The following is a 24695-nucleotide window of genomic DNA, read 5'->3' on the forward strand; positions in this document are numbered from 1 at the left end:
CAAAAATAAAAAAATAAAAAAAAAAAAAAAGAAAAAAATACAGTAAGAACATGAATAAAGAAATAAAGTAAAACAAACTGACAAATACAAAAGAACAAGATATAAATTAAATAAACAGTGCTTTAATTTTTCCATGAAGGTCTACTAACATTAATGTTCAGGTAAGTAATCTAGCCTACAAAATAACTCTAATAAAGTAATCAAATGTAAACGAACACAGCATAGTTTTCACTGTATGAATTGATAGATTAATGCTTATTGAAGCTAACATTCTTCAGATTGAGAGCTGTGAGTGATTTTCTCTGGATTTTGTTGCTTGATTAACACTGATGGCCCAAGAGCCAGTCACTGCTGTCACTTTAAGACAATATATATTGACACACATTGGATTTTCTCTGTTCACCTCCACTTAAGACATAAACTATGTTGTGAACACTCTTGTGAACACCAGCCATTTTGACACATTTTGTGTTTATTTGAACGCTTGAATGTGCACCTGTTACCCGAAGTCTGTTGTGGTCCATATTGGAGCGTGCGCACACAATTCAGTCTGGGGATCAGCACATCTTGCGTGGATTATTGTGCTTTCAACGTTTTATCATCAAACATGTCCCTATATTTAGCAACAGTAAAGACGGCATTGTATAACAATCACCGATTGTGCTGATTCTGACCTTAAGTTTGGGTTTTAGAGAGGAACGAATGCGCACGGCTGTTAAGGGAAGGAAGTTGCGCTAGACAAAATGTGGCTATTTTTAATATATATTTTTTTACATTTATTTTTATTTTTTATAATCCTTAGAACCCAAAATTGAAATGAATAAAAATGGAAAATTAAATTAGCTTAATATCACAGCCACAGACCTAAAGTGTAAGCAGACATTTGAATGTTTAGTTCTCTCTATCATAATTAAACAGCTGTAGCTCCTCCGAGTGAGCGCGATCTCCCTTCTGAACTGTGAATAGCAAAAATGCATCATAGACAAATGTATAAATATTATTTCAAACAAAAACAGCTGGCGAGATAAAAATTGCAAGATAATGTCTATATAGCAATAACAAATGTAGACTGTGTGTTTTCCTCTTTTGTGATGGCTTTGCCATCACTGGAATAAATTGTATTTAAAAATCTATTACAATTTATAACAATGGTAGTGTGTGTATGTATATATATCTCAGTATTTTATATATATATAATAAATATAATGCTGGTACTTTGTTTATTATTTTATATATATATAATAAATATAATGCTGGTACTTTGTTTTTTACCTTAACATTTTGAAGTATTTATATATATATAATAAATATAATGCTGGTACTTTGTTTTTTACCTTAACATTTTGAAGTATTTGATATGCAATGCACATACTTCTGAGTCATTTTAAAGTATTTGAACCCATTTTTTCAAATGCAGTTTGAAAAAGGTTGCTCCTTTTTTTTTCTTTTTTCTTCTGAGGTTTAAATCATGTTAAAATATCATTTGATTCATTTCAAATATCTCTTCCTTAGGATGGTGAATAAAACAAGTCAACTGGACAGGCCCTAACTTAATAGCCAAATAAAAATTGTGCATTAAATCACAGCAATATTCATTGAGATGTTTAGTTTATGTCACCAACAAAATCATATTGAATATGTGGTATATTCAAAATATCACCCAGCCGCAACATGAATCATTCATAAAAATGGATTATGTCTGTTGCTGATGATTTGCCTTTTTGCTTTGTGTGATGCAGGCTGCCAGCCAGCAGGTGGGGGTCTCGCAGCGTTCAGGCTCGTCCTCGGCTATCTACATGAACCTGGCACACATGCAGGCAGCGGGAGCAGCTGGCGTCGGGGTGGGAGTGAGTGGGGTTGGTGCTGTCAGCCCCTCCACCCTTTCCAGCGCCTCCAGCGTCGCTTCTCTGAACGACCAGGCCAGCAGCCAAGCAGCCGCTAAACTGGCCCTCCGCAAGCAGCTGGAGAAGACCCTGCTGGAGATACCTCCACCTAAACCTCCAGCGCCCCTGCTGCACTTCCTGCCCTCTGCTGCCAACTCTGAGTTCATCTACATGGTGGGGTTGGAGGAGGTCGTGCAGAGCGTCATTGATAGTCAGGGTAGGAGCAAGAGGAACAAACCACACCACAAAGACAACTTGCACAGTAGGACTGCGCAATATGGCCAAAAAAATCATATTGCGATTTGCATTAGAGTATGATAGATATTTACATCTGCTGATCAAAGATCGGCTGAGATCAAAACTAAAATATCAAAAAGGCAAAACACACAAGTGGAAACGGTTTAACAACATTCACACTTGACCTTAAAATGAATGCAGTTTAATAATCACATAAGTCCATATTGTTTTCTGCTTTTGCTATTGCTCAGGTAAAATGCGGGGGTCACTGCCACACATGGAGCCGTTCTTCTGTGCCCAGTGCAGGACTGACTTCACCCCTCACTGGAAGCAGGAGAAAAGTGGTCGCATCCTCTGTGAGCAGTGCATGACGTCCAATCAGAAGAAGGCCTTGAAGGCTGAGCACACCAATAGGCTCAAGAACGCTTTCGTCAAGGCTCTGCAACAAGAACAGGTCTGTCAGTTTTCATTTTACTGCTGATAGTTGTCAGGATACCAAAATTTGAATGGTGAAATTAAGCTTTATGATTCTCTATATACGGAAGTTTCAGTAACACACCACAAACTAGCATGCTACAGTGCTGTAATTGTTAGCGAAAAATAAATGATTAAAAACTCTTAAATATGAAAAACCTATAGAAAAAACTTGTTGCCCCAGCAACTAACTGAAATTAGTAAAGTATGTCGTTTCTTCGCTACTATTGTCACTTGGTGGAATTACAAAAATAGAGGATATTTTAAAACAACCTTTGCCAACTAGAATGTATTTTAACATAAAATGACAAACTTCAACTTTATGTTGAAGTACTAAAATTAAAATAAAAACTGAAACTGAAATTATAATAAAAACTTAATATAAGCTGATCCAAAATAGTAATAAATATTATTATAGTATATAAATAATTTTTAAATGACATTGGTAAGCTACACACTTTATTAAAAATGCTTTATTAAAAAAATGAAATATTAACAAATAAAAAAAACAACAACAATGACATATAACCTATATTTATTTCTCAATTATTTAACATTTGCTTCAAGTTTAAGTAATTCATCAGAACAAATAAACAATATACAGATAATATATAATATTATTTTTTATTCAAACAGACCCACTATTATAAGTAGTAGTGGTAGTAGTAATATTGACTTGGTACTGACATTGCTAGCTTGTAGTTTCTGTAATTGCATGTTGACTTCCTTTTTCTGTCTCTGTGTCTGTCCATTCAGGAAATAGAGCAGAGGTTGCAGCAGCAGGCTGCTCTGTCCCCCAGCTCCGCCCAGACTGTGCCCAGCGTGAGCAAAGGGGAGACCTTGATCCGACACCATGCCCTTCGACAGGTGCACTCTCATTGTGTACAAATAATGGGATCTCTTGAGACCATTTTTATGGATTTTGAAATGGCTGTTTTATTCTGGCGCTTCAGCTAATCACAGATTTTAATGAGTTTAATGGCACAAAGAGGTGTCATGAAATTTAACGCTGAGTTTTTTTTCTCATTTTCTCTTTTAGACTCCCCAGCCACAGGCCGCTCTACAGCGGGGTTTGTCCAGCTCAGCACGAGGTGTCCTCTCTAACTTCGCCCAGGCCTCCCAGCTCTCAGTGGCCAGTGGGCTGCTGGATATGACAAGCAAGCGCTGTGGCAGCAGCAGCAGTACCAGCAGCAGCAGTCGGGCTCAGCATGACAGCCGCAGGCAGATCTACAATATCCCTGGTAAGATGATGCAGTTTAATTAGGAACGCACAGCATACCTTAACTACATGATTTTAAAGCAGCATGGTGAAGAAGTGTTGTATGGGTTAAGGATTAATTAGGGAATCACATTTTGTTAAAATGACATTCATCCACACCTAAAGTCGTCTCAACTCATTAATTATGCAGTTCTTAACATACTATTGGACCCCAAGTAGACTGACTAGAATAAAATTACCAGAGAAGTAATATGCAGTAGTCAGAAGGAAAATTTATGATAAAACAGGTCAACACTAGACAGATTTCAGGATGTAGAATTATTATAAAGCAGTGAAATTCAACGCTCTCTTCATTTGAACAATGGCTGGAGATAATGCTTAATAGAGTTTTAGTATGTCATGAAAAATAAAGTTAATTTTATTGAAGTTAGTGAAGGTCTAACATCCTTTCTTTGAAGATTCCCCTTGTTTTAAAATATACTTATCTGTGATTTATAATTTATTTTAATTAGGGCTGGTGATTTGTGTTAATTTAGTTAGTTAATTATGGGAAACAAAATGTTAAAATTTATTAATGCACCCGTCCCACCCCCTTTAACTAATAAAAGGGATAGGTCACTAATAATAATTTATATTCTATATCTATAAATATACTATTTATAATATCGGTTTCAACCTTTTTCATTTTATACACAATAATGATATATTTTTTCTTTTTTTTTGATTTTTCAGCCAAAGCTGATTTTTGTAATATTGCCAACCTTGTGTAACATTTTAACACATTGCCACATTGTGTAACTAATTACACAATGTATTCAAAAATGTCCAAAAATATTATATTGCCACATTGTGTAACTAATTACACAATGTATTCAAAAATGTCCAAGTATGTTTGGGAGCCATTGAATATACAAAATACATTTAAAATTATAATTTTTTTTTATTCAATTTAAAAAAATTAGATTAAAATAACTTTTTATTTCAATTTAATTTTAATTGTATTTATCAATTAATTTTAATATAATTTAATTTTTATTCATTTTCCTCCCTTATTTTGTTGTATTTTATTGTTATGTTCTGGCTTGATTGTTGGAATTTGATTAGAAGTTAGAAGATGTTTTTGTTGTTCTTGCAGTTTGTCACAAACTTTATTTTGTTAAACACCATTTTTCAACTTTTTGTCTTTCTTTTCTTATTTCCTTGAACTTTCCCGGCCCCTCTCTGTTTTTGTCCTCCATCGCAGGTCTGAATATTGCTTATCTAAATCCGGGAGCCATTGGGGGCCACAAGGCATCCAGCCTAGCGGACCGTCAGCGGGAGTATCTGCTCGACATGATTCCCCCACGCTCCATATCCCAGTCCATCAGCGGGCAGAAATGAGCCCTGACGGGACTGCAGATCCCCCTTTCGGACGCCCCACCACACCTCTGTTCTACATCAGAACATCCCCCACCCCTCAACACATACACACGCACACCATCACCCCATCGCATGCAGTGCCTGTCCGTGTGCCTACCCAACTAACCCATAAGAACAGCTCAATCAGTCAGACTATAAACACCAGACTGTCAGTGCATCTCAAACTTCGGTTTCCTACTATAGCAAAGCTCTTTATTGTTATCTCAACTTATTATTGCTGTTGTTATTGCTACTTCTATTATTATCACAGTTATTATTATTAGTATTATTGTTGCTTCTGTTACAGTTACTCTTATTACACTTATTAGTAGGTTTAGTGGTTTTTTGCATCTTTTTATGTTCTTACCCATATGTTTTTCTTTAAAGAGGGAGGATGCCAGATTGCAGGGTCACTTAAAAATATAAAAGATTGTTTGTTTTTTTTTGGTTCATTTAAAGGCTTCCTCCGTCAGTCACCCCTGTAAAATTAGACTCATTCTCTCTCATGCCGTATATTTTCAGTTTCGGAGTTGGAATGGTTAAAGCATTCTTACCTGAGATAGAGAGAGCAGAATCTTTGTAGCGTTACACTTTCGGAAACTACAAAGTCCTCCAAGAAACTTCTGGTTCAGAAAGAGCGAGACAGACTCATGTACATTGATCAGATTGATCCTTATGCAGAGTGCTGCTCATCTAGTCAACGTTGGTTCTGCCTTGAGAAGGCCACACAGATACGTTAACAGCTGAAAATGGGACCTGCACTAGCACGAATGAGTCTCCTGCTGTCGAATGTACAGAGAGAAACTGTAAAATTGGAGGCACGTTACTTGTGCGTGTGCGCCCATGAACAGGATCTCTCCCGTGTCTCTCAATGCATTCACATTCGCAGGATGCAGTGATGTCATACAGCTTCTTTTGTGGTGACGGTGCATTTCACTGCACAGCAAGAATGAAGCCAGAGAGTTCCATCGTCATGAACTTTGTCTCCTTTTTGATTTTTGTTTCTGCTTGGGTGTTTTGTGATCATTTCTTTAACCCCCCCACCCCTTCCCTATCTTTACGGTTTTGTTCTTTTTATTTTAATTGAGCGGCGTCTCCATCTGAAATGGCCACGTATCTTAAAGGTACCTGCCAAGGGAGACGATAATCATTGAAATAGGTGGAATTGTTGGAAAAGTGTTTTATGCGTAGATTGTTAACGTGAGTTTTAACAGAAGGCATTGACAAGGATCAATCATCGTGTTAAAGCAATGCACATGAGATGCCTCGTTATGGAGGAGCACTTTTCTTCTTAATAATTGAAAAAAAAAAGGTTAAACAAAAGAGGACAAGAATGTTTCAGCGCACAGGATCTTAAGGTATGGATGCCATCAGATGTCTCGGAGAGAGTTGGGAGAAAGACTTTTTGTGCGCTGTGCGATGCATCTTATCGAAAGCGTCTGGCTTTTTCAACCCCACAGTGATTTAATGCTTTTTATGTTATGGTGCATGCGTTTATGTTTCAGAAGACATAACCTGGAGGCGTTTGAATGATGGTAACAATATAAGCAGTGTTTGGTCAATATGCAGTATTAGGGATTTTGTGCAGGATGAATTTTGCATTCTGGTTGGACTCACAATAATCTTTTTGTCAGATTTGGTTCCCGGTTAGTGAGGTAGTGCTCCATGTTTCAGTTACGTGGATCACAGATGGTTTGTTGACAAGAAGTTGAGCACTTAACATTTTTTCCTCCAGCCTAAGCATTTCCTATGACACGTATGGTTCTTCTGGAAATCAGACTTTGAGGTCTGTCATGCAGGTCATGTTTAATAGCTCAGAAAACTCAAAGCTATTATGTGTTTGATGGAGAAATAATGGAAATAAATCCATACACATGCATTTTTTTTTTTACTATCCTGTATAATGCCACTGATTTGTGGTGGAACGATGCAACTTTTGAAACAAAAATTTTTGAAGATACCTTGGATTAAATTTTCAGGTGCAATATTAGGTAATAGGATGTTTACACTTTTTTTTTTTTTTTTTTCTTTTTTTTTTTTTCTGGTGATGATAAATCAGTCCCTTTTAGTCATCCTGTTCAGTCTTTGATATTAAGGGGATGATTTTTATCTTTGCTCCAATTTCATGATCTGTAATGTTTTTGTTGTTCTTTTGAAATGAACGTAGGGTGTTTATAGTAACTCATTTCTCTCTCCTGCTCTCTCTTGTAGACTATATTAGATGCATCCATATACCTGTGTTCATATATTTACAAGAAAGTTGGATTCCTTTTGACTCCTCAATTAAGTTCCATTTTTGTTTGGTTGTTTAATTTCAGCTGTTTCTTAAAAAAAAAGAAAAAAGGAGAAAAAATCAATTTAATCAAACAAAAAAAAAGTATGAACAGATGATGACACAATATTTGCTAGGTCAGAAGTAATAATGACTTATTGTACATAAGCTTTTTTTTTTCTCCCTTGAATTAAAAATAATGAAATGAAATTAAAATGGTTGTATATTGTGTAGAAAAGCAAACAAAAAGCCATGAATATTGTGAAGCTTGTTATTTCGTTTTGTGATCACTGTGTATTATTGTGTAACAAATGTGCAAAATGTATGGGATTATACTTCTCTTGTTTTTGAATGAGCTCTTTAAATGCATTTTCTCCCCGGCTGTATGTTTTTGTAGTATGTAGTATTTGCAGAAGAAAAAAAGTTCATTGTTCTGGTGGAACGTTTGATCCATTCTGTAGTCTTTGGACTGAGACATGATGGGACAGTCTCGTATGTTACTTTTTTGTTACCTCTCTTTTATTTGATTTTCACTGTTGATTTCAAACATTGAAGTTAACGTAGATGTTCAGTGAATAAGTTTCTTTCTCTAATGTCCCACACAAAGTGTTGGTCTTACAGAACATGGACTGGATGAAACATTTGACAGTATTACCCCTCACTCGACCAAATCCAAAGCGATCATCATAAATGTAAAATCAAAGCACGCTATTGCTCAATAATAACATTACTTTTAGATAAATTACTGGGTGCGGAAAACCCTACAGGGGAGATTGTGTACATTTGTTTTCTGTTGCTTAAAGTGCAAACTTTCCTCAGAATATCCCTTTTTTTTTCTCTCTTGGGAAAAAAAATCACAATGCTCTTATTTTTTTTCATGGAAGATTGTATACATTGTATACGATGAAGAAAAAAAAACTTTTTTGTTTGTTTTTGACTGTTCCAATGCTTATTGCCTTTAAACCATGACAAAAATAGACAATTTGCAAAGTTTTGAATCTGAGGTTTGTGACATTATTAGATATACTTTTTCAAGTTTCATGTCATGGAATCACTGTCCATAATTCTCTGACTGGACAATCAGCTTTTCTGGAGTTCTAGCGCTGGGGTTTACTTCTCTCTTCATTTTTTTTATTTTCTTTTTATTTCTCTCTCCCTGATTTTTAATTGGTTGCAAGTACAAGTCTTTTTGTTGTTGTTTTTTTAAGTGGGAGAGAGGGTTTTGGGGTCGTCGTTTCTTTTTGATTTTCGAAATTTCATCTGAACTTTCAAATATTTTTAAATAGACTTCGCTGCAATTTACCCAGTATGAATTTTAAAGCAAATGGCAATATGTTGAAATCCGTTTGTAAAAGAAGACTATGAATAATTCAAATGTGTACAGTAAAAAAAAAAAAAAAAAAAAGTACTGGAGATTGGCTTAAACAATTATTGATTTTAGTCAAGGAAAAGAAGTGCTTTTTGTCATGTTTTTATTTTGATTTAGAACATTAATCCAGACCTTTTGCACATCCTTGATATTTAACTGTCTAAAATGGAGATGGAAAAAAAATGCTGTTTGATTACTGCCGGTTGATTAACAACAATTATGCATTGACTGAAAAAAAAAAAATAAGCTAATTTTGGAGGAAATAACTTTGTAATATTTATCACTTGCAAGCTATGTTTAATAAAGGATGGAACAGTTTATCTCGGAGTGTGTTAACATTTGTTTATAACTCATTTCTAACGTTCTTTGTTTGGTTCTTTTGCCATTTTTAAACGTTCTTAGAATTTCTGTACTTTTTAATTTCTCTTATTTTTATGTATTGTTATTATTTACACTTGGATTTTTCATTTACATTTTAAAGCCTATATCACTTTCTTTTTTAACCATACTAAAGTTAATTTTATTCTGTGGCTGATTAACCATCTTTCCAGTTCTCACACTCTTCCAGCCAGCACACATATGGTCTCCTGAGCCCTGGTCATTCATTTACAGACTAATTGGCTTCATTATAAGCTTTGACTTTATCCGGTCACAACAATTATAGCTATTTTCCACAGCATCACTGTTCTCCTGTATCCTGCCAGCAGATTCAAGGTTGTACTCTCTTAAGGGGTGATGTCTGTTATTCTGTTCCAACTAAACCAGTGTTTGTTGACTCAGGTGCATGGTGGGATCATCTGAAATTAGACAAGATTTTCATTTTTATTCTTGTCACACATTACAGCAATTGGCAGGTGTCTTAAATTAAATATGACCGACCAATTACAAAAGAGTATCAAAATATGGAGACACATTTTTATCAGGAGACATGTGCCCCAGTACCAATGAAAGGTTTTGTTTTGGGCTCTGATATTCTGTATGGATTTCAGAATGAACTTTGCATTGACCAAATCACATTGTGTATTAAATTACGTTTCAATCCTTAATGCTCCATTTTGCAAATTTAATAGGTGAGCCAATATCTAATACCATTGCTGACACAGACCATACAGTTTATAATCTCTTGAAGCAATATCCACATCTAATATTTTGCCCAGCCCACATGGTTTTGTTTTCTTGGGAATCAACCCACAAACATATTTCCTGTGTTACACTGTGCTTTTTTTGTCTGGGATGTGTTTCAATGCTCAACATGCGCCCACCTGCTCTGATGTCTCTGTATTACCCAACCTCTGTTCCTGGGCCATAGCGCAGATGCATCAGTGAAACTGTGTGCTGGGGTCAGAAGAGATGTAAGGAACACAGCTGATCATTCTGTTTTATGACCTTGAGCGTGTAATGGGTCAGAACTACACATCTGGGCAGGCCGGGGTCACAGCACGTGTGTCATGCTAACATGTTGGACTGTAGTTATATTCTCAGATTATGTGATCAAAGGTCGGGTAAGAGCTCTTGTTGAAAAGATTTAAAATGCATAAAATGTACCAGGAAAGCATCCCACTGGAAATCTGGAGCGGTTCATTTTCTGTCTTTCCAAGAATGTATCCCTCAGGCCACTATATAAACATTAAGTGACTGCAAACTGAAAACTATTAGTCATTAATATACGTGTAATTTCCATGTCATTTCCACCTGCCCACACACTTTGTTTAGTGACAGCTTGTCCAGATTACATCTCTTTAGTCATCAGGAAGGCTGTCTGGAGAGGCTGCAGGTTAGTGGATGTCACTGCTTTGGAATGAGGTTCAGATCCCAGTCATCAGACCAGCTGCAGGGCTCCGACAAGGTAAAACCTGTTACTCTCGGAGTCAGTCTGCTCACCCAGTCCTAATCCACCCTAGTTTTTATTTTATTTTATTTTTATTTTGTTTTTGATAGTTATGGATTACTGGTGATTTCTTGGCATTCTACTGTGACTGAATCATGTTGTCCGATTCTTAATATTTTTCAGTCTCTTGCCAACAATAGAGGGTAGTGTTGAGCAGTACTGTGTGAAGTCTTGCTGCATCTGTGGTTATATTCTCTAAGTGATTCTTTACTGACCTGTCCATCTTGAAATACCTTGATTTTATGTTTTGTATTTGGATATCATTTTTTGCTGATTTTTAGTGGATGCATGGAGTGTAAAATATAAAATCAGTTCATCACATTATAGATATCCACTAATATCTCAAGACAACTAGAAAGTCTCCAAGTCTTTTTGTTTATCAGGAGAACTGTATGCTATTGCAGCAGTTAGAGATCCATCCGTGTTGGAAATATAGGTCCAGGTTACCAAAGACCCAAATATGTGAAACATGCATTAAGGGTTAAACTCTTAAATATCACCAAAACTAAGGAAATGGTTATTACTTTCAGAGAGAGAGAGAGCAGAATTTATGCCATCCTACGTTAAATAATGGGCAGCAAATACAATTGGTATCAAATTCTAAATACCTCGGTACAACCATAAGCTTATACGGGATGCATGGACTACAGAGAATGTATTTCTTAAATAAATTACTTTCTTTTAATGTCCATAAGCAGAATGCTTTTGATGTTCTGTGGGGCTTTTATTGAAAGCATTATGACGTTTTGTGTCTTGTTGGTATGGTAACGCTTCCGAGACTCAGAGGAGGTCACTAGGGAAGGTGGGAACAATGGCGAGTAAACTGTTAGGGATAAAGTTACCGAGCATTAGCCTATATATTAAAAAGAGTGCCGAGTAAGGCTAACACTATTGTGAATGAAAAGAGGCATCCTTTATATGGTTTGATGATATTGTGTTCTCAGATGCATGAAAAGCAGGTCAAAACTATCTTTTATTCCCCAAGCAATTAATTTCCTAAATTCGTCTTCCTCTATAGTGGTAAGTCTGGTTATTTTAAATTTAGATTTATCAGCATTAGATGTGACCTGAGCTGGCAAAATGAGTCACAATGAGCATTTTTTTCAAAAACTAGTTATTTTCACATTCTCCATTAAAATATCTTCAAAATGATGTATGATTTGTTGGAATCGGACTAAAAATGACTGAGCAACACCCGTTTGAAATCGATAGAGTCAGCAAAGTCAATTTTGAGACATATCCAGTTAGGTTCCAAAGCAAAATCACCACTGTTGCATCTTTTCCTCCACTTCTTTTCTTAATAATAATTACTAAATTAATAGTCAGAATATAGACATTTATTTTTATCTTTGTTATTATAAATAAGAACAGTATACAAAAAAAAAAAAAAAATGAGAACAAATATAATTTTACATCTAAACAAAAAGCATTCAAGAAAATCAAAATAATCAAATGTAAAATTCCCTTTAGTGTTCGTTACAAATAAATGTATTCTTAAAACTACAAAGGCAGTTCAATCAAGAGCAGCGAGCGAGTGATTATATTTTTTTTCTACCAATTAGATTGTGTTTTTAATAAAGTCTACACCTACCTCAACCCTAAACCTACCCTTACAGTAATGCAGATACATTAAAAATCATTGTTTAGCATGATAAAAAGGACGCGATATTGATGTGCACATGCGCAAAAAAAACCCTGGTAGGAAAATCTGACGGGTAGGATAAAATGTCAGGACACCTACTCATTTTGCCAGCACGGGAAACAAATTATTGTTTATATATGCCAACTAAGATTGTTAAATGTCTGTGTGAGTATGCTGCAAATATTTGAAATAGTTGATGGTAGCCATTGATTTACATAGGAAGTCAATGGCTACTGTCAATTATTTGGTTACCAACATTCTTCAAAATATTCTCTTTTGTGATTAACAGCAATTTAACAGAAAATTTATACAGGTTTGGAACAACTTGAGGGTGAGAAAATGAAGAGAGATTTTGTTTTTGTGAGTTATCCCTTAAGTTTCCAAATAGTCTTTAATGACACGTACAGTGTGCAGGTTAGACATATTATGGTAATGTAATGAGTTTAAATAGCAAAAGCTCTGAAGAAACTGGAGTAAATATGTGAAATAAATATGTTTTCCCATCCACAGTTTGTTGGTGGTTGCCAGGGTGTTGCTATGCAGTTGCTTAGGTGTTCAGAGCAGTTGTTGGCATATTACTATGTGATTGCAGGAGTGATCTTAGTGGTTACTAGGTTTTTACATACTTGACCATGCCAAATGACTCCACTCACAAGTCTCTCGGGTTTCTCCTTCAATGTAACTATAAGATTGTTTTAGCCTGTTTTATGATCCTCAATTATATTAAAAAATGCTTACAAAAGTAAAAGTATACCTCTTCTCAACAAGGTACAAATTATGCCAAAGTTTAATATTTATAGTCAGGGGTTCAAATCATCTAATGAGATGCTATACACATACTAATTAAAAGTTTGTCAGTATTATATAAAAATTAACCCTTTGACATCAACACTAATGGACAAGCTAATTAGCCATCATCCAAAGCAGAAAGGACTCCATAAAAGATCCTCACCAGACTCATCCACTCACTAAATTTATATAATTTACAGTAATTTAATAAAATGTGGTAATGTGTGTAAATCAGTAATATGGGATGAGTGAGGACCTTTGAAAATAATTCACTATTTCTCAGTAGACAGAACAGCTCAGCTTCAGCTGAGATAATAATAACAGGAGTCTGAGTCCAGGGGGTGGATGAGGTTCTCCTTCGGCTCTCATCCTCTGGCCTTGAGAAGGTTATGGTGCATTGCTCACAGGTGGCAGCTGTAGCACAGACAGCCCCTTGACTGTCAGCATTCTCACTTCCTCCTCTTTTCTTAGGTGTCAACATACATCTGGTGTGAAAGTCTCACTTGTAAACCTCCCTCAAATTCCTCCAACCAAGAGTCTGGGAATGAAGGCAATGATGTGTTATTAAACAAACAGCCAATCATCCTCTCTCTTACAGCTTCAAGGCAACTTGTTGAGTATGTCAAGGGAAATGCATGAAGGTTTTTCATTTCTGAGGTGAAATCCAAGGTGAACCATCACTTGCTGTTGTCATTAGGTTAGAAATATTGCTGTTACAGATGAATGACAGAGAAAATATTCAGTCCTGTATGTTAAGCTGTATTGAACACTAGATTTACAGTTTCTTATGAAATGTGATTCGTCCATAAGCAAAGATCACTACCATGATGCTAGAGTGTTGTGGGTGGTTGGTTGCTATGGGCATTGCTATGCAGTTGCTATTGTGGGTGGTTGTTAAGGTGTTGATATGGTCACTTAAGAGTTCGGAGTGGCTGTGCAGTTGCTAGGGAGTTGTGTGTGGTTGCTAAGGTATTGCTACAGTATGTTATTTTGTGTTGTTGGTGGTTGCCAAGGTGTTGCTGTGTGGTTATTAAAGGGTTCTTAGTGGTTTTAGCACATTGCCACACAGTTGCTAGGCAGTTTGGGGTGTTGCCTAGGGGTTGCTATGCAATTGCTAAAGCATTGTGGATCATTGCCAAGCTGTTGCTATGCAGTTTATAAAAGGTTCTGAGTGGTGCAGCACACTGCAATGCAGCCGCTAGGCCATAGTGGGTGGTTTCCAAGGTGTTGCTATGTGGTTACTAAAGTGTTCTGAGTGGTTCTAACACATTGCTTTGCAGTTGCCAACATTTTCTGGGTGGTTGATTACTGGCCCAAGTCAAAATAGCCCATTATTTTACTGATATATTGATAATGGTATAGACCACCCACAATCATTATTCTGACATTCTGCCAACATGTCTGTGCTGCAGATCTCATTCTGTTCTGATTCAGATAAAATCACTAAAGAACCATATTTAAGGCTGTGTGCTTGTATTTGTGGGTTCAGGTGGACCTCAGTGTGTAATGACAGTTTTGATTGTTGTCTGGGGGTTTGGGGGCCCGAGCATCTGCTCAAGAGACTTTAAAGAGGCTCTCTATTGATTTCCTTTCACTCCAATTACCAGGACAGTTTGTATATTGCAACAGAGCTTGAACATGCATGGGCAGTCCATTTGTGCTCCCTCAGTAAGGTCCTCCTTGAAATCGACAAAATCCAAATGTTCATCACACTGTTGGAGCATTACATTTTCATAAGGCAGACAGTTTATTAAATCAGGAGCTTTTCTTCATGGTGTATATTTCCCTTAAATTAAATTTAGTTCTTTGTTTAGAATCTACCTCTATTCAAATCAAATACTCGAAAGAAATTTCAAACTCATGAAGGTAAACTCTAATGTACCCATAGATCACTTTAACTTTCCCTCAGAATTGATCCTCTGTCAGTCAGCGGCTCTAAAACCCAACAAGGTTTCTAATGAAGATTTATTTAGTGAAGGAAGCACAATGTGGGCTCTCAGCCTTGTGTCTTATCTTTACACAGGTATGTAGCTCTATGCTGATTGTTTTACACACTCATGGCCAAAAATTAGTAAACACATTTTTTCATCTGTATCCAAAAAGGTCATTCTAAATCAATGTCACTTGTAATGTTTGCAGTTTCTTTTCTGCCTTTTTAATTATATCACTTGTCAATTCATCAGATGACTCATGCACAGTGTTACAATATTTCTGTCCAAGCTGTCTGGACAGTCAAACTTAGCAAAAGCAATTAGCCAAAAGTAATTGTCTAACATCAAAAACATCAAATTAATACACTAAATTACTAAATAAAAACATACCTTATAAACAAAATTTTTTAATAAAACACAAACAACCATTAAAAAAAAAAAAATATAATACAAAAAAAAAAGTTTAATAAAAAAATGTCATTTCTAAAAAGATAAGTAAAATATACTTATGTATATTTTATCTAAAGTAAAATATACTTATGTATATTTTATCTAAAAGGTGTTTAGATAAAGTGTATAATATGGATATTTCTATCTTATAGGCTGCATATCTGACCATGGCTCTATAATGGAGAAATTAAACTAATGTACAATGGATTGTTCATTATTTGTAAGTAATTTATAATCTGCTTTTGTGTTTTGTTTTTCTAGGATTATTCGAAGGCTCTCTTGTGTGGTGTAGTTCTCAGGAGGAATCCAGGATTTTATCAAAGTAAATTTTTGCCTCCCACCTCGCAACTCTGACATTGTTGAGTTTTTGTCTTGGCTCTGTCCTCTCTGTTGTTTTCCCCTGTTGCTTTAATTTTCATTGTGCGTGGTGATAACACATCTGAAGAATTCTGAAGGTTTGAACTGGGAAGGTCATGTGAAAACTTGTCCTGGTTGGGTCTGCTGCTGTGGAAGGTGAGCACTTGTAGTTGATATTCAGAACACTAGTCATGCTGACTTCATTCAAGTTTATTTCAATGTATTATTTCAGTATTAGTGTATGATTTGTGGAGGCTTTACTCCCAAATATATAGTATATGTTGTGTAAATTTATATAAAAAGCAGTAAATGCAGCAATAAAGCAGCAAGAACATGTCTAAATTGCAGTAGTATTGAAGAGTACATGGAAGAGGGTCAGAAGTCAGTAGTGAAGGTTATTGTCATCAGCGAAGAAGAAACCATTCCTGAGTATACTGCTTACAGTATGTACCCTTACCACTTTCAGCATATAAGGGAAGAAGTGGTATTTGAGGTGGGTTTGATGCCTGATGATTTATATAGCTTCATGTCAGCGGAAATTTGGACTTCCTGCTGGAGTGCATCTGTCATGCAGTAGGTCAAGATTAGACTGACCAGACGCCCCGTTTCTTCCTGGGATGGTCTGGTATTTGAGACTCTTTTACATGTTCCTACTTATTTGCACTTTACAACAGTACTCATTATCTTGTTTACTGTAGGTGTTTAAATCATTACAGTTATTTCAAGCACATTTTATACTGAACACACAGTCATACTTCACTCTTTTCTCCTGACATTAACCTGTTCAAAGTAATTACATAACATAAGTTCTCAAATTACTCCTAAGCATTTTATGTAGTATATCATCTCTTCTTTATATCATAGTACCGCTTTACAAACCTATATGCCTTCTCTTTACAGTTAATAGTGTCACTGAGTTCATTATGCCTGAAGACTTATAAACATCTGTTTTATAAATTAGGCTTTTAAATTAGGCCTTATTAAAAACACACAATTTTTAATTTATATAGTTCACTAAATGTTAATTAGCTACATGTACTTACTACATGGTTAGGATTTGGGTTTGGCTTAGGGTTACTTGCATGTAATTATGCATAATTAATTGTTATTACAATAGTAAGTACATGTAACATGATTCTGTAACCTGTTCCTGTCTAATAGGATGTTTCTCTCTGAAACTTTATGTCCACAGTGAGTGTAAAAAGGGAACATTGACGCTGTTTATTCCACAGGAGAATGTAGTTCCAGATATAACTAGGCCTAACTGACAATTCCCTCTGTGTGACGGTTCTGGCTCTGAGACAAAAACTGAATGAGCCACCCACCAGAGTCCAGAACACAAGGGTCTTCGCATTACTTCCTGTCATCCAGCAGTATCAAATGATCCCCTGCTGTGTACAGATGCAAACACAACAGAACGGCCAAAAGAACATGCATAAATGTGCTGATATGTGGCCAGAGAGATCATAGCTTTACATTTGTGATGTTACATTTATCCCCTCTTTCTTTCAGTGTCTATAAACTGCTGTTATTTCAGCAGTGTTGATAAATAGAATGATTGCTTATAGACATTAAACATAATGGAATATAATGGAAAACATAATGGAATATTAGATCATGGAGGAAAACATTAAAATCCATTAAAGGGATCACCCAAAATATTAAATTGTCATCGTTAACATACATTTAATTTGTTACAAACCTGTATGAGTTTCTTTCTTCTGTTGGTAACCAAACAGCTGACAGTAGCCATTGACTTTCATAGTGTTTTTTTTTTTTCCGTACAATGGAAGTCAACACCTGCCGTCAACTGTTTATTTGGATTATATTGTGCAAAAATCATGCAGGCCTACTAACCTTTTCTAAACAAAGGTTGTAATGTATGTGTTTTTATAAAATCATAAACTTTGCATTTCTGATTTTAAACACTCCAAAATGAGGCCCTTTATCTCTTTTTTTAATTGGCAAGAACCTCACTGTAAGTGCTTTTTTTTTTTTTAAAACGAAAACAAATGATTTTTTTTGTAACAATCAACATTACAGCATATTACAATTTACAGTTGAGCTTATCTTGTTTTAAACCCAGAATATTTTATTAAGAAAGACCTCTAGGCCAGGATACTTTCTCTGATATTGTGTCTCATTTATCTATTGTTTGCCCTTCTGAATGCATGAATTAGTCATCAGGCACAGTAAGACTGTCTGAGCAGTGTATATGGCTGAGGGGAGGGTGGTGTGCTGGGGTGGGGGATGTTTGGGCTGGGGTGACAGATATTGATCACACTCTGATGGACAGCAGGATATGGGACAGTCCCTGTGTGTTCTTCTAACCACCTGAGACTCCAACTCTCCAAACCTTCTAATATGACTGGATTGTAAATGCAGCAGCACTGATGGAGCTGTGTGATTTGTTCAGGGGGCCCTGCGCTTTGCTTGCTTTGGCTAAAAAGTGGAGGATTTGTTTTTGTGGTCAATAAGATTCTACTTTTTTCTCCTAAGTAAACATTTGGCCCTCTGAGGAAGATCTGCGTTCCGGATTTCATTTGACTTTAAAGGAAATATGTCCACCTACAGAACATTCAAATTTTGTAATTATTATTTGGTCCAGATGCAGTAAGAGAATGTTATAGACAAAATTCTGTTGAAAACAACCTGCTTTAACCAGCCTAAGCTACTTAGTTGATCCTAGCTGGTTTAAGATTGGCTCCAAACCTAAAACTGAGTTGGTATTCAGTTTAGATGAGCAGCCAACTGGTCTCCTTGTCTGATCAGCTGAAAACTGCCAAAATCACCTTGAAAAATAACCAGTTTACCACCCTGACCAGGCTAAGAGACTAACTTAAGACCAGCAAACCAGCTTAGGCTTTTTTAATTAGTTTTTTGTTCACAAATTCTCCTTTTGTATTCCACAAAAGTCAAATGGGTGAGTAAACAAGGACAGAATTCTTAACTATCACTTTAAACGAGAACGAGAAATAGAGGATGTTAACTTGGTAGAAATAATAAGAAAAAGCAAGAGCTCCCACACATTGCAGTCGACATTATAAATGGCAGCATGCCTCGGCATGTTTTAATTACAGTCACCATAATACTTTGACATTCAGCCTGGTTGAAGCAATGCAGAAAAATGGAAACAACTTGTTTTCTTGTGCAACAGAAGATGTCTAAGTTCTGCTTGAATGTTGAGTAATCATCAACAAAGATGAAAAATGAATTCAGGTACAATTTAAGAGTGCAGAGCCGCTATAAACTTAAGAAATTGAAGAAAACAAGGGGGATGAGAGCAGGTTCAGGCCTGCTGAAAGTGTGTAGAAATAATCATACAAGTCAAATCAAAGTGAAAACTACAGAAGTGCAGCTGAGAGAAAGACTTTAACTAAGTCAGACGATTATGGAAAGAGTCTGCAGACCGACCTGCTGAATGATGGGCTAAATTAAGTGACTCAGAATATGTCATGTCATGTCATGTTTTATTTTTTATAGGAATATTAGATATTCCTATAAACCATCTGCACTTTGTCAGTTGTTCTGTAATAAGATTTCTCAATCATGTTTGAATCATGGAATACTCAATTGTGGTGTTCAAGACTAAATTAACATTATAAGCTTAACAAAAGGACTGTTAAAGGAACATCTTTCATAAATTGAAACCATTCCTTATGGGATCAAACAAAAATACTCTATAAACTCAAAAATATTCATTCATTCATTCAGAAGGATTTTATTAGATTATAAAATGACTCTTGGGATCCCATTATGATCAGTTTCAAGGTGTAATAGAATTCAAGTAGCATCCCTTTATAATTTTTGGTAGATGGTGTATTTTTTGAGGGATTTTTAACATACTTCAGGGTGTTCAGGGGGCGGTTGTAAATGTTAAAAATCTAGAATAGTAGTTAGGTAAAGAGAAACTCTAACACTAAACTAATAAATGCCTCACATCATGACTAGGCCACAAATGTGATGTCTATCTGAACAAAGGACACTCTGAGATAGGTGTGCACTTTGTGCAGAATAGCTGTTTTATTGTGGGAAAGAAGCAGTTCAAGTTATTAGCATAGCTGTGACAGCAGCATGTTCTGATCATTTTGTCATAGTTAAAAGGGAACTCTGTGCTATTTGTGTCACCACAAAGAATTGGTATTAATGACTGTTTTCATACAGGTTTCCCCAAACACTCACATCAGAGTGGTCAAAGGATAGTCTGCCTCAAGACTTGTGTCATTGTTTGAGTCGATGTTACAATTTTGTGTTGGTCGGGATGACAAACAGAGAAATTATTTGATAGCGGCCCAGAGCTTAGTGTTTACACATTTCAAAGGAAAACAACATGCAAATGGTGTGCTTTAATTTTTATTGAAAATGTATTTTAACTTAAAATGAGAACAACAGAGCATATTTTGTTTTTCTCTTTTCTATTTAAATCTAGAACATGAAGAGCTACAAAATGATGGGGGTGGTGGGTCTGTGTATCTTTAGGTCATTTGATTTTCTACTTTTATATATATATATATATATATATATATATATATATATATATATATATTTTTTTTATTTTTTTTTATATATATATATAATATATATATATGCATGTTTTTTTTTTTTTTTTTTTTTGGCAAAACTTTCTCACAGCTGCTGCATGTTATTGACAAAACAGATTTTATTCAATGGCATTTGAATTTTACTCTAGTGATCTACAACGACATGGAATAGGCCTATGATAGTCTACTGATTTTTAGCCTACTCATTTTATTCTATGCCTATAAGAAAAACCTCTGGTGACATGTCTTCATTTGCTATTACAAACAACAGCAACTGAAGCTATATCTTAGAGCGCAACAAGTAGCCTACTGCACTTGTTCTGTAGGCGGATCCCGATAACATCGGAAAGAGCTTCAGCTCCGTCAGTTTTGGTCGTAAGACACCCTCAATAACAAAACGTTACAAAACTCTGATGTAAAATAAGGAAACCTGAACTTCTTTCTGAAACGCGTCAGAAATGAACGCATCACAGACAAAGAACCATGTCTAGATAGCTCGAAATGTCTACTTCTAAAAGAAACAATTTAAATAGAAAAAAAATAATTTTATGTTTCTGTAATTCATATGAAATCAACAAGAGGTGCAGTGTTTCCCGTCTGAATTCTGTAATGTGGGCACACCCACACTCTATTCATACTGTCATCATCCACGGAATTCATAAATTCCGTTCATAATTCCAAAGCATAACCTATAATTTGGATATAAGAATTACAGTAGGCCAATTATGGTGAAAACTTAAGTAAATATTTATTTATTAATAATTATTATAGTATTTTATTATAAATATTATTATAAATATATTTATATGGGGTTGGGTATTTCAAATGAAACTGTGTTGTTACGTAAAAAATAAAAATAAATTAATTAATTCTGCTGTTGTTTGTAATGAAAAGATGTTACCTGTTTTTCTAATAGGCCTAGAATAAAATGAGTAGGCAAAAAAATTGTAGTATCATATTTTATTCCATGTCGTTGTAGATCACATAAGTTAAAGTAAAATTCAAATGCCGTTTTACTGGTTATGAATAAAGTAATTTCTGTTTTGTCAATAGCATGCAGCAACCGTGAAAAAAAAAAAAAAAAAAAAAAAAAAAAAAACTGAGCTCGCTGTTGCCGTGTATTGGTGCAGTACAGAAGGGATAAAAGGGGCGTTTCAGCGCCGCCCACACATTCAAAACAAATATTAAAGCATAATCTCGTTTTTTACCCATAAAAAAATAAATAAATAAATAAAACGAAAAATCCAGCTAAATTTTCGTTTTCCGTTTCTTAAAAAAAAAAAAAAAAACGAAAATCAAACAGTTTCTCATTTCTATTTATTTCTTTTTAAGTAGAAAATCAAATGACCAAAAGATACACGGACCGTGGTGTTCCTGGAGACACATGAACTGAAGTCAAAATCGTTTGGATATTTCCACGAGAAAGGTTCACACTGTAAAAAATTATTGTGATTTTAACAGTAAAAGATTGCAAAAATGCTACAGTAAAAACCTGTTAATTGGTTATCAGTAAGTTTCCATACTATATACGGTGAATAACTGTAATTACATTTAATGTAATTTTACAGTAGAATACTGTTAATATTACAGTTTTTGGAGGTGAAAATGAAAAAGTCATTGTACAATTTACTGTGAAAAACTGTAAATTGACACTCCCAGAATTCCCTGCATGACACTTCATATATTATGTTTTTTTTTTTCGTTGAAATAACAGGTTTCTTCTTAGTTTTTTTAGATCGTACATCTAATGTTGTTAAATTAATGTTTATTGCATTATTTCAGTATCATGTGTGTTACCATGATGGTGTTTAGTGTTTGTGTGAATGACACTGTGCGCCTTCTTAGTATATCCCTTCTCAGCTTATGAAAGAGCTGTTTGTGATGAGCTTTGATTCATCATGTGATTTTCTCATCACCACCTGCTTTTGGTGGTTATCAGTATTACAATGGTTCAAAACAGATATTAGTACTTTAATATGCTGGTTTATTAACATTAAATCAGTTAATGAAATACGTTTTTTTATTGTTTTTTATTGTGAATTTAAGTCTGTAAAGCCTAAAATGTTGCTACAATATTTTTAACGGTGCAATTCTGGCAACCACAACTGCCGGTATTTTACCGTAAATGTCACAGAATTATTTTTACAGGGCAGGATACTTTGTCCTTTTGACTGGGACTAGTTTGTAGTTAAAACCGTTCCATGAGCTTCTGTCATTTCTGACTCATTTGTGGCTCTCATAGGATACTGAACACTAAAACTTGCCAACAAACATGCACAAGAGCAGTTGTTAGAGGGGAGTATTGAGTGCCTGTCGTCATGCTGACACATTGCATCTGTTCTGAGGGTCTTTTGTGGGTTTTTTCAAGGAGACAGAGCCAGATTGTTCCAGAATGACTTTACGTTGGGCCACATGTCAGACCCTTTCCTTGACACATGCACTATCAGCAGTGTTTTTGGGAACTGATTTTTCATTCTGGAGGGAAAAATGGACATTAATATATTAATATAGTGAATCGGCTAATTTCTGACTCACAGGTCTTGTATATCCACACTCCGTTGTGAAATCTTTGTCATGTGCATTATGTGAATCATTTTGCGTAGTCTCTGAATCACACATGCATGTACAGTAACTCATAGCAAAGGCTAATGAATAGGAATAGGGTTGCCAATAGGAACACTCAGGGTTATCTCAGCCCATGAGGTTGCATACTTCTTCGTTCACATCTGTGGCTAAATGTAAATATGTGGTGGGCTCCCAATCTGACTCATTCACTCAAGCAGCTTTAATGTAATGTTACTGATATATGTGGGAGCTTACTGTACATGACTCACATGAACAATTCAAACAATACCACCAATGTAGGTCAATGCAAGTAGTCACAAGAGGAACCATGCATGCAAATTTGTGGTGTGGAGGCTTTTTTATCAACACCGTATGGCACTTTCCATCATGTTCAGTGAAAGAGAGTGCTTCACCTTTAGAAAATGTTGGTCGTCAACCTCAAATTCAGTTTTCAGTTCATATTCTGAGGTTTGAAGTTGTTGCTAAAATTGAATGTAAGTTATATACACTTCCAGTCAAAAGTTTTTGAACAGTAAGATTTGTAATGTTTTTTAAAGAATTCTCTTCTGCTCACCAAGCATGCATTATTTAATCCAAAATACAGCAAAAGCACTAATATTGTGAAATATTTTTACTATTTAAAATAACTGCTTTGTATTTGAATATATTTGAAAATGTAATTTGCTCCTGTTATTTCAAAGCTGATTTTTTAGCATTATTACTCCAGTATTCAGTGTCACATGATCCTTCAGAAATCATTCAAATTCTGATTTGCTGCTGAAAAAAAAAAAAACATTAAAAATCTTACTGTTCAAAACTTTTGACTGGTTGTGTATATATATGTATATATATATATATATATATATATATATATATATATATATATATATATATATATATATATATATATATAATTTAGCAAGTTACAAAATATTTTATAAATATTATAAATTGTGATTTAGTTTGAGAAACAAATGTTTTTGAAAAAAAAAAAAAAAAGTTGGTGCAAAATCACACAGTAGTCTTTTCTAAATTAAAATTATTTATAATTCAAATTCTTTTTATACAATGAAATGAATATCAGTTCAATCGATTATGTCTAAATGATGATGTTGTATGAGTTTAATTATATACAGTCAAATAGTTCCCGGCCTCTGAGGCCACTGGAACAAAATAAAGACAAAGTATATTCCATAGGCTAATTCTCATGTTATAGTTTATCTAACACATGCATTATAATATTGTTTTTTTAGAATGTGGCATATATTCACATCCTTTCCAATTAAGGAAGACTCTTCTAATAAACACATTGCGACAACACTCAACTGGGAAAAAGTTATGTGAAGACAGAACTGATTGTAGAACCGGCACTATAAAGTATCCTCTCTTAAAGGGCATGCCAGCTCGTGTTGTAAAGTGAATTGCAACATGCACAGAAATGTGTCAAATTGTGTAATGAAGATCAGTGGCCAGAGACCTCAACAGTTGAATGTAGTTGTCTGGCTGACCAGCAGGTGGTACCACAGAAATGACCTTTGTGTACACAGAAAAACAAGAATGAAAAGTGCAATGGTGTGAGACAGATAACATAATGATCCATAATGAATTAACCAACAGGAAAAGTGTGGCATGGAAAGATAAAGTACCCCAAACCTGATACAAGCAGTCAAAACTATCAAA

The 24695-nt window shown here is 35.1% G+C and overlaps 1 protein-coding gene across 1 annotated transcript in view; it reads left to right on the plus strand.

Annotated features, from left to right (window-relative positions):
• Positions 1 to 9170, plus strand: part of LOC109070732 (transcriptional repressor p66-beta-like) — a 39130-nt gene extending 29960 nt beyond the window's left edge. Inside the window, exons 7-11 of the mRNA XM_042777007.1 lie at positions 1740 to 2100; positions 2372 to 2574; positions 3351 to 3461; positions 3634 to 3835; positions 5057 to 9170. Of these exons, the coding sequence (XP_042632941.1) occupies positions 1740 to 2100; positions 2372 to 2574; positions 3351 to 3461; positions 3634 to 3835; positions 5057 to 5193 (1014 nt within the window). The 3' untranslated portion in view covers positions 5194 to 9170. The remainder of the gene's footprint in view (positions 1 to 1739; positions 2101 to 2371; positions 2575 to 3350; positions 3462 to 3633; positions 3836 to 5056) is intronic.
• The last annotated feature ends 15525 nt before the right edge of the window (positions 9171 to 24695 follow it).

The sequence above is a fragment of the Cyprinus carpio genome, chromosome A19, assembly GCF_018340385.1.
Source record: "Cyprinus carpio isolate SPL01 chromosome A19, ASM1834038v1, whole genome shotgun sequence".
NCBI classification, from domain to species: Eukaryota; Metazoa; Chordata; class Actinopteri; order Cypriniformes; family Cyprinidae; genus Cyprinus; species Cyprinus carpio.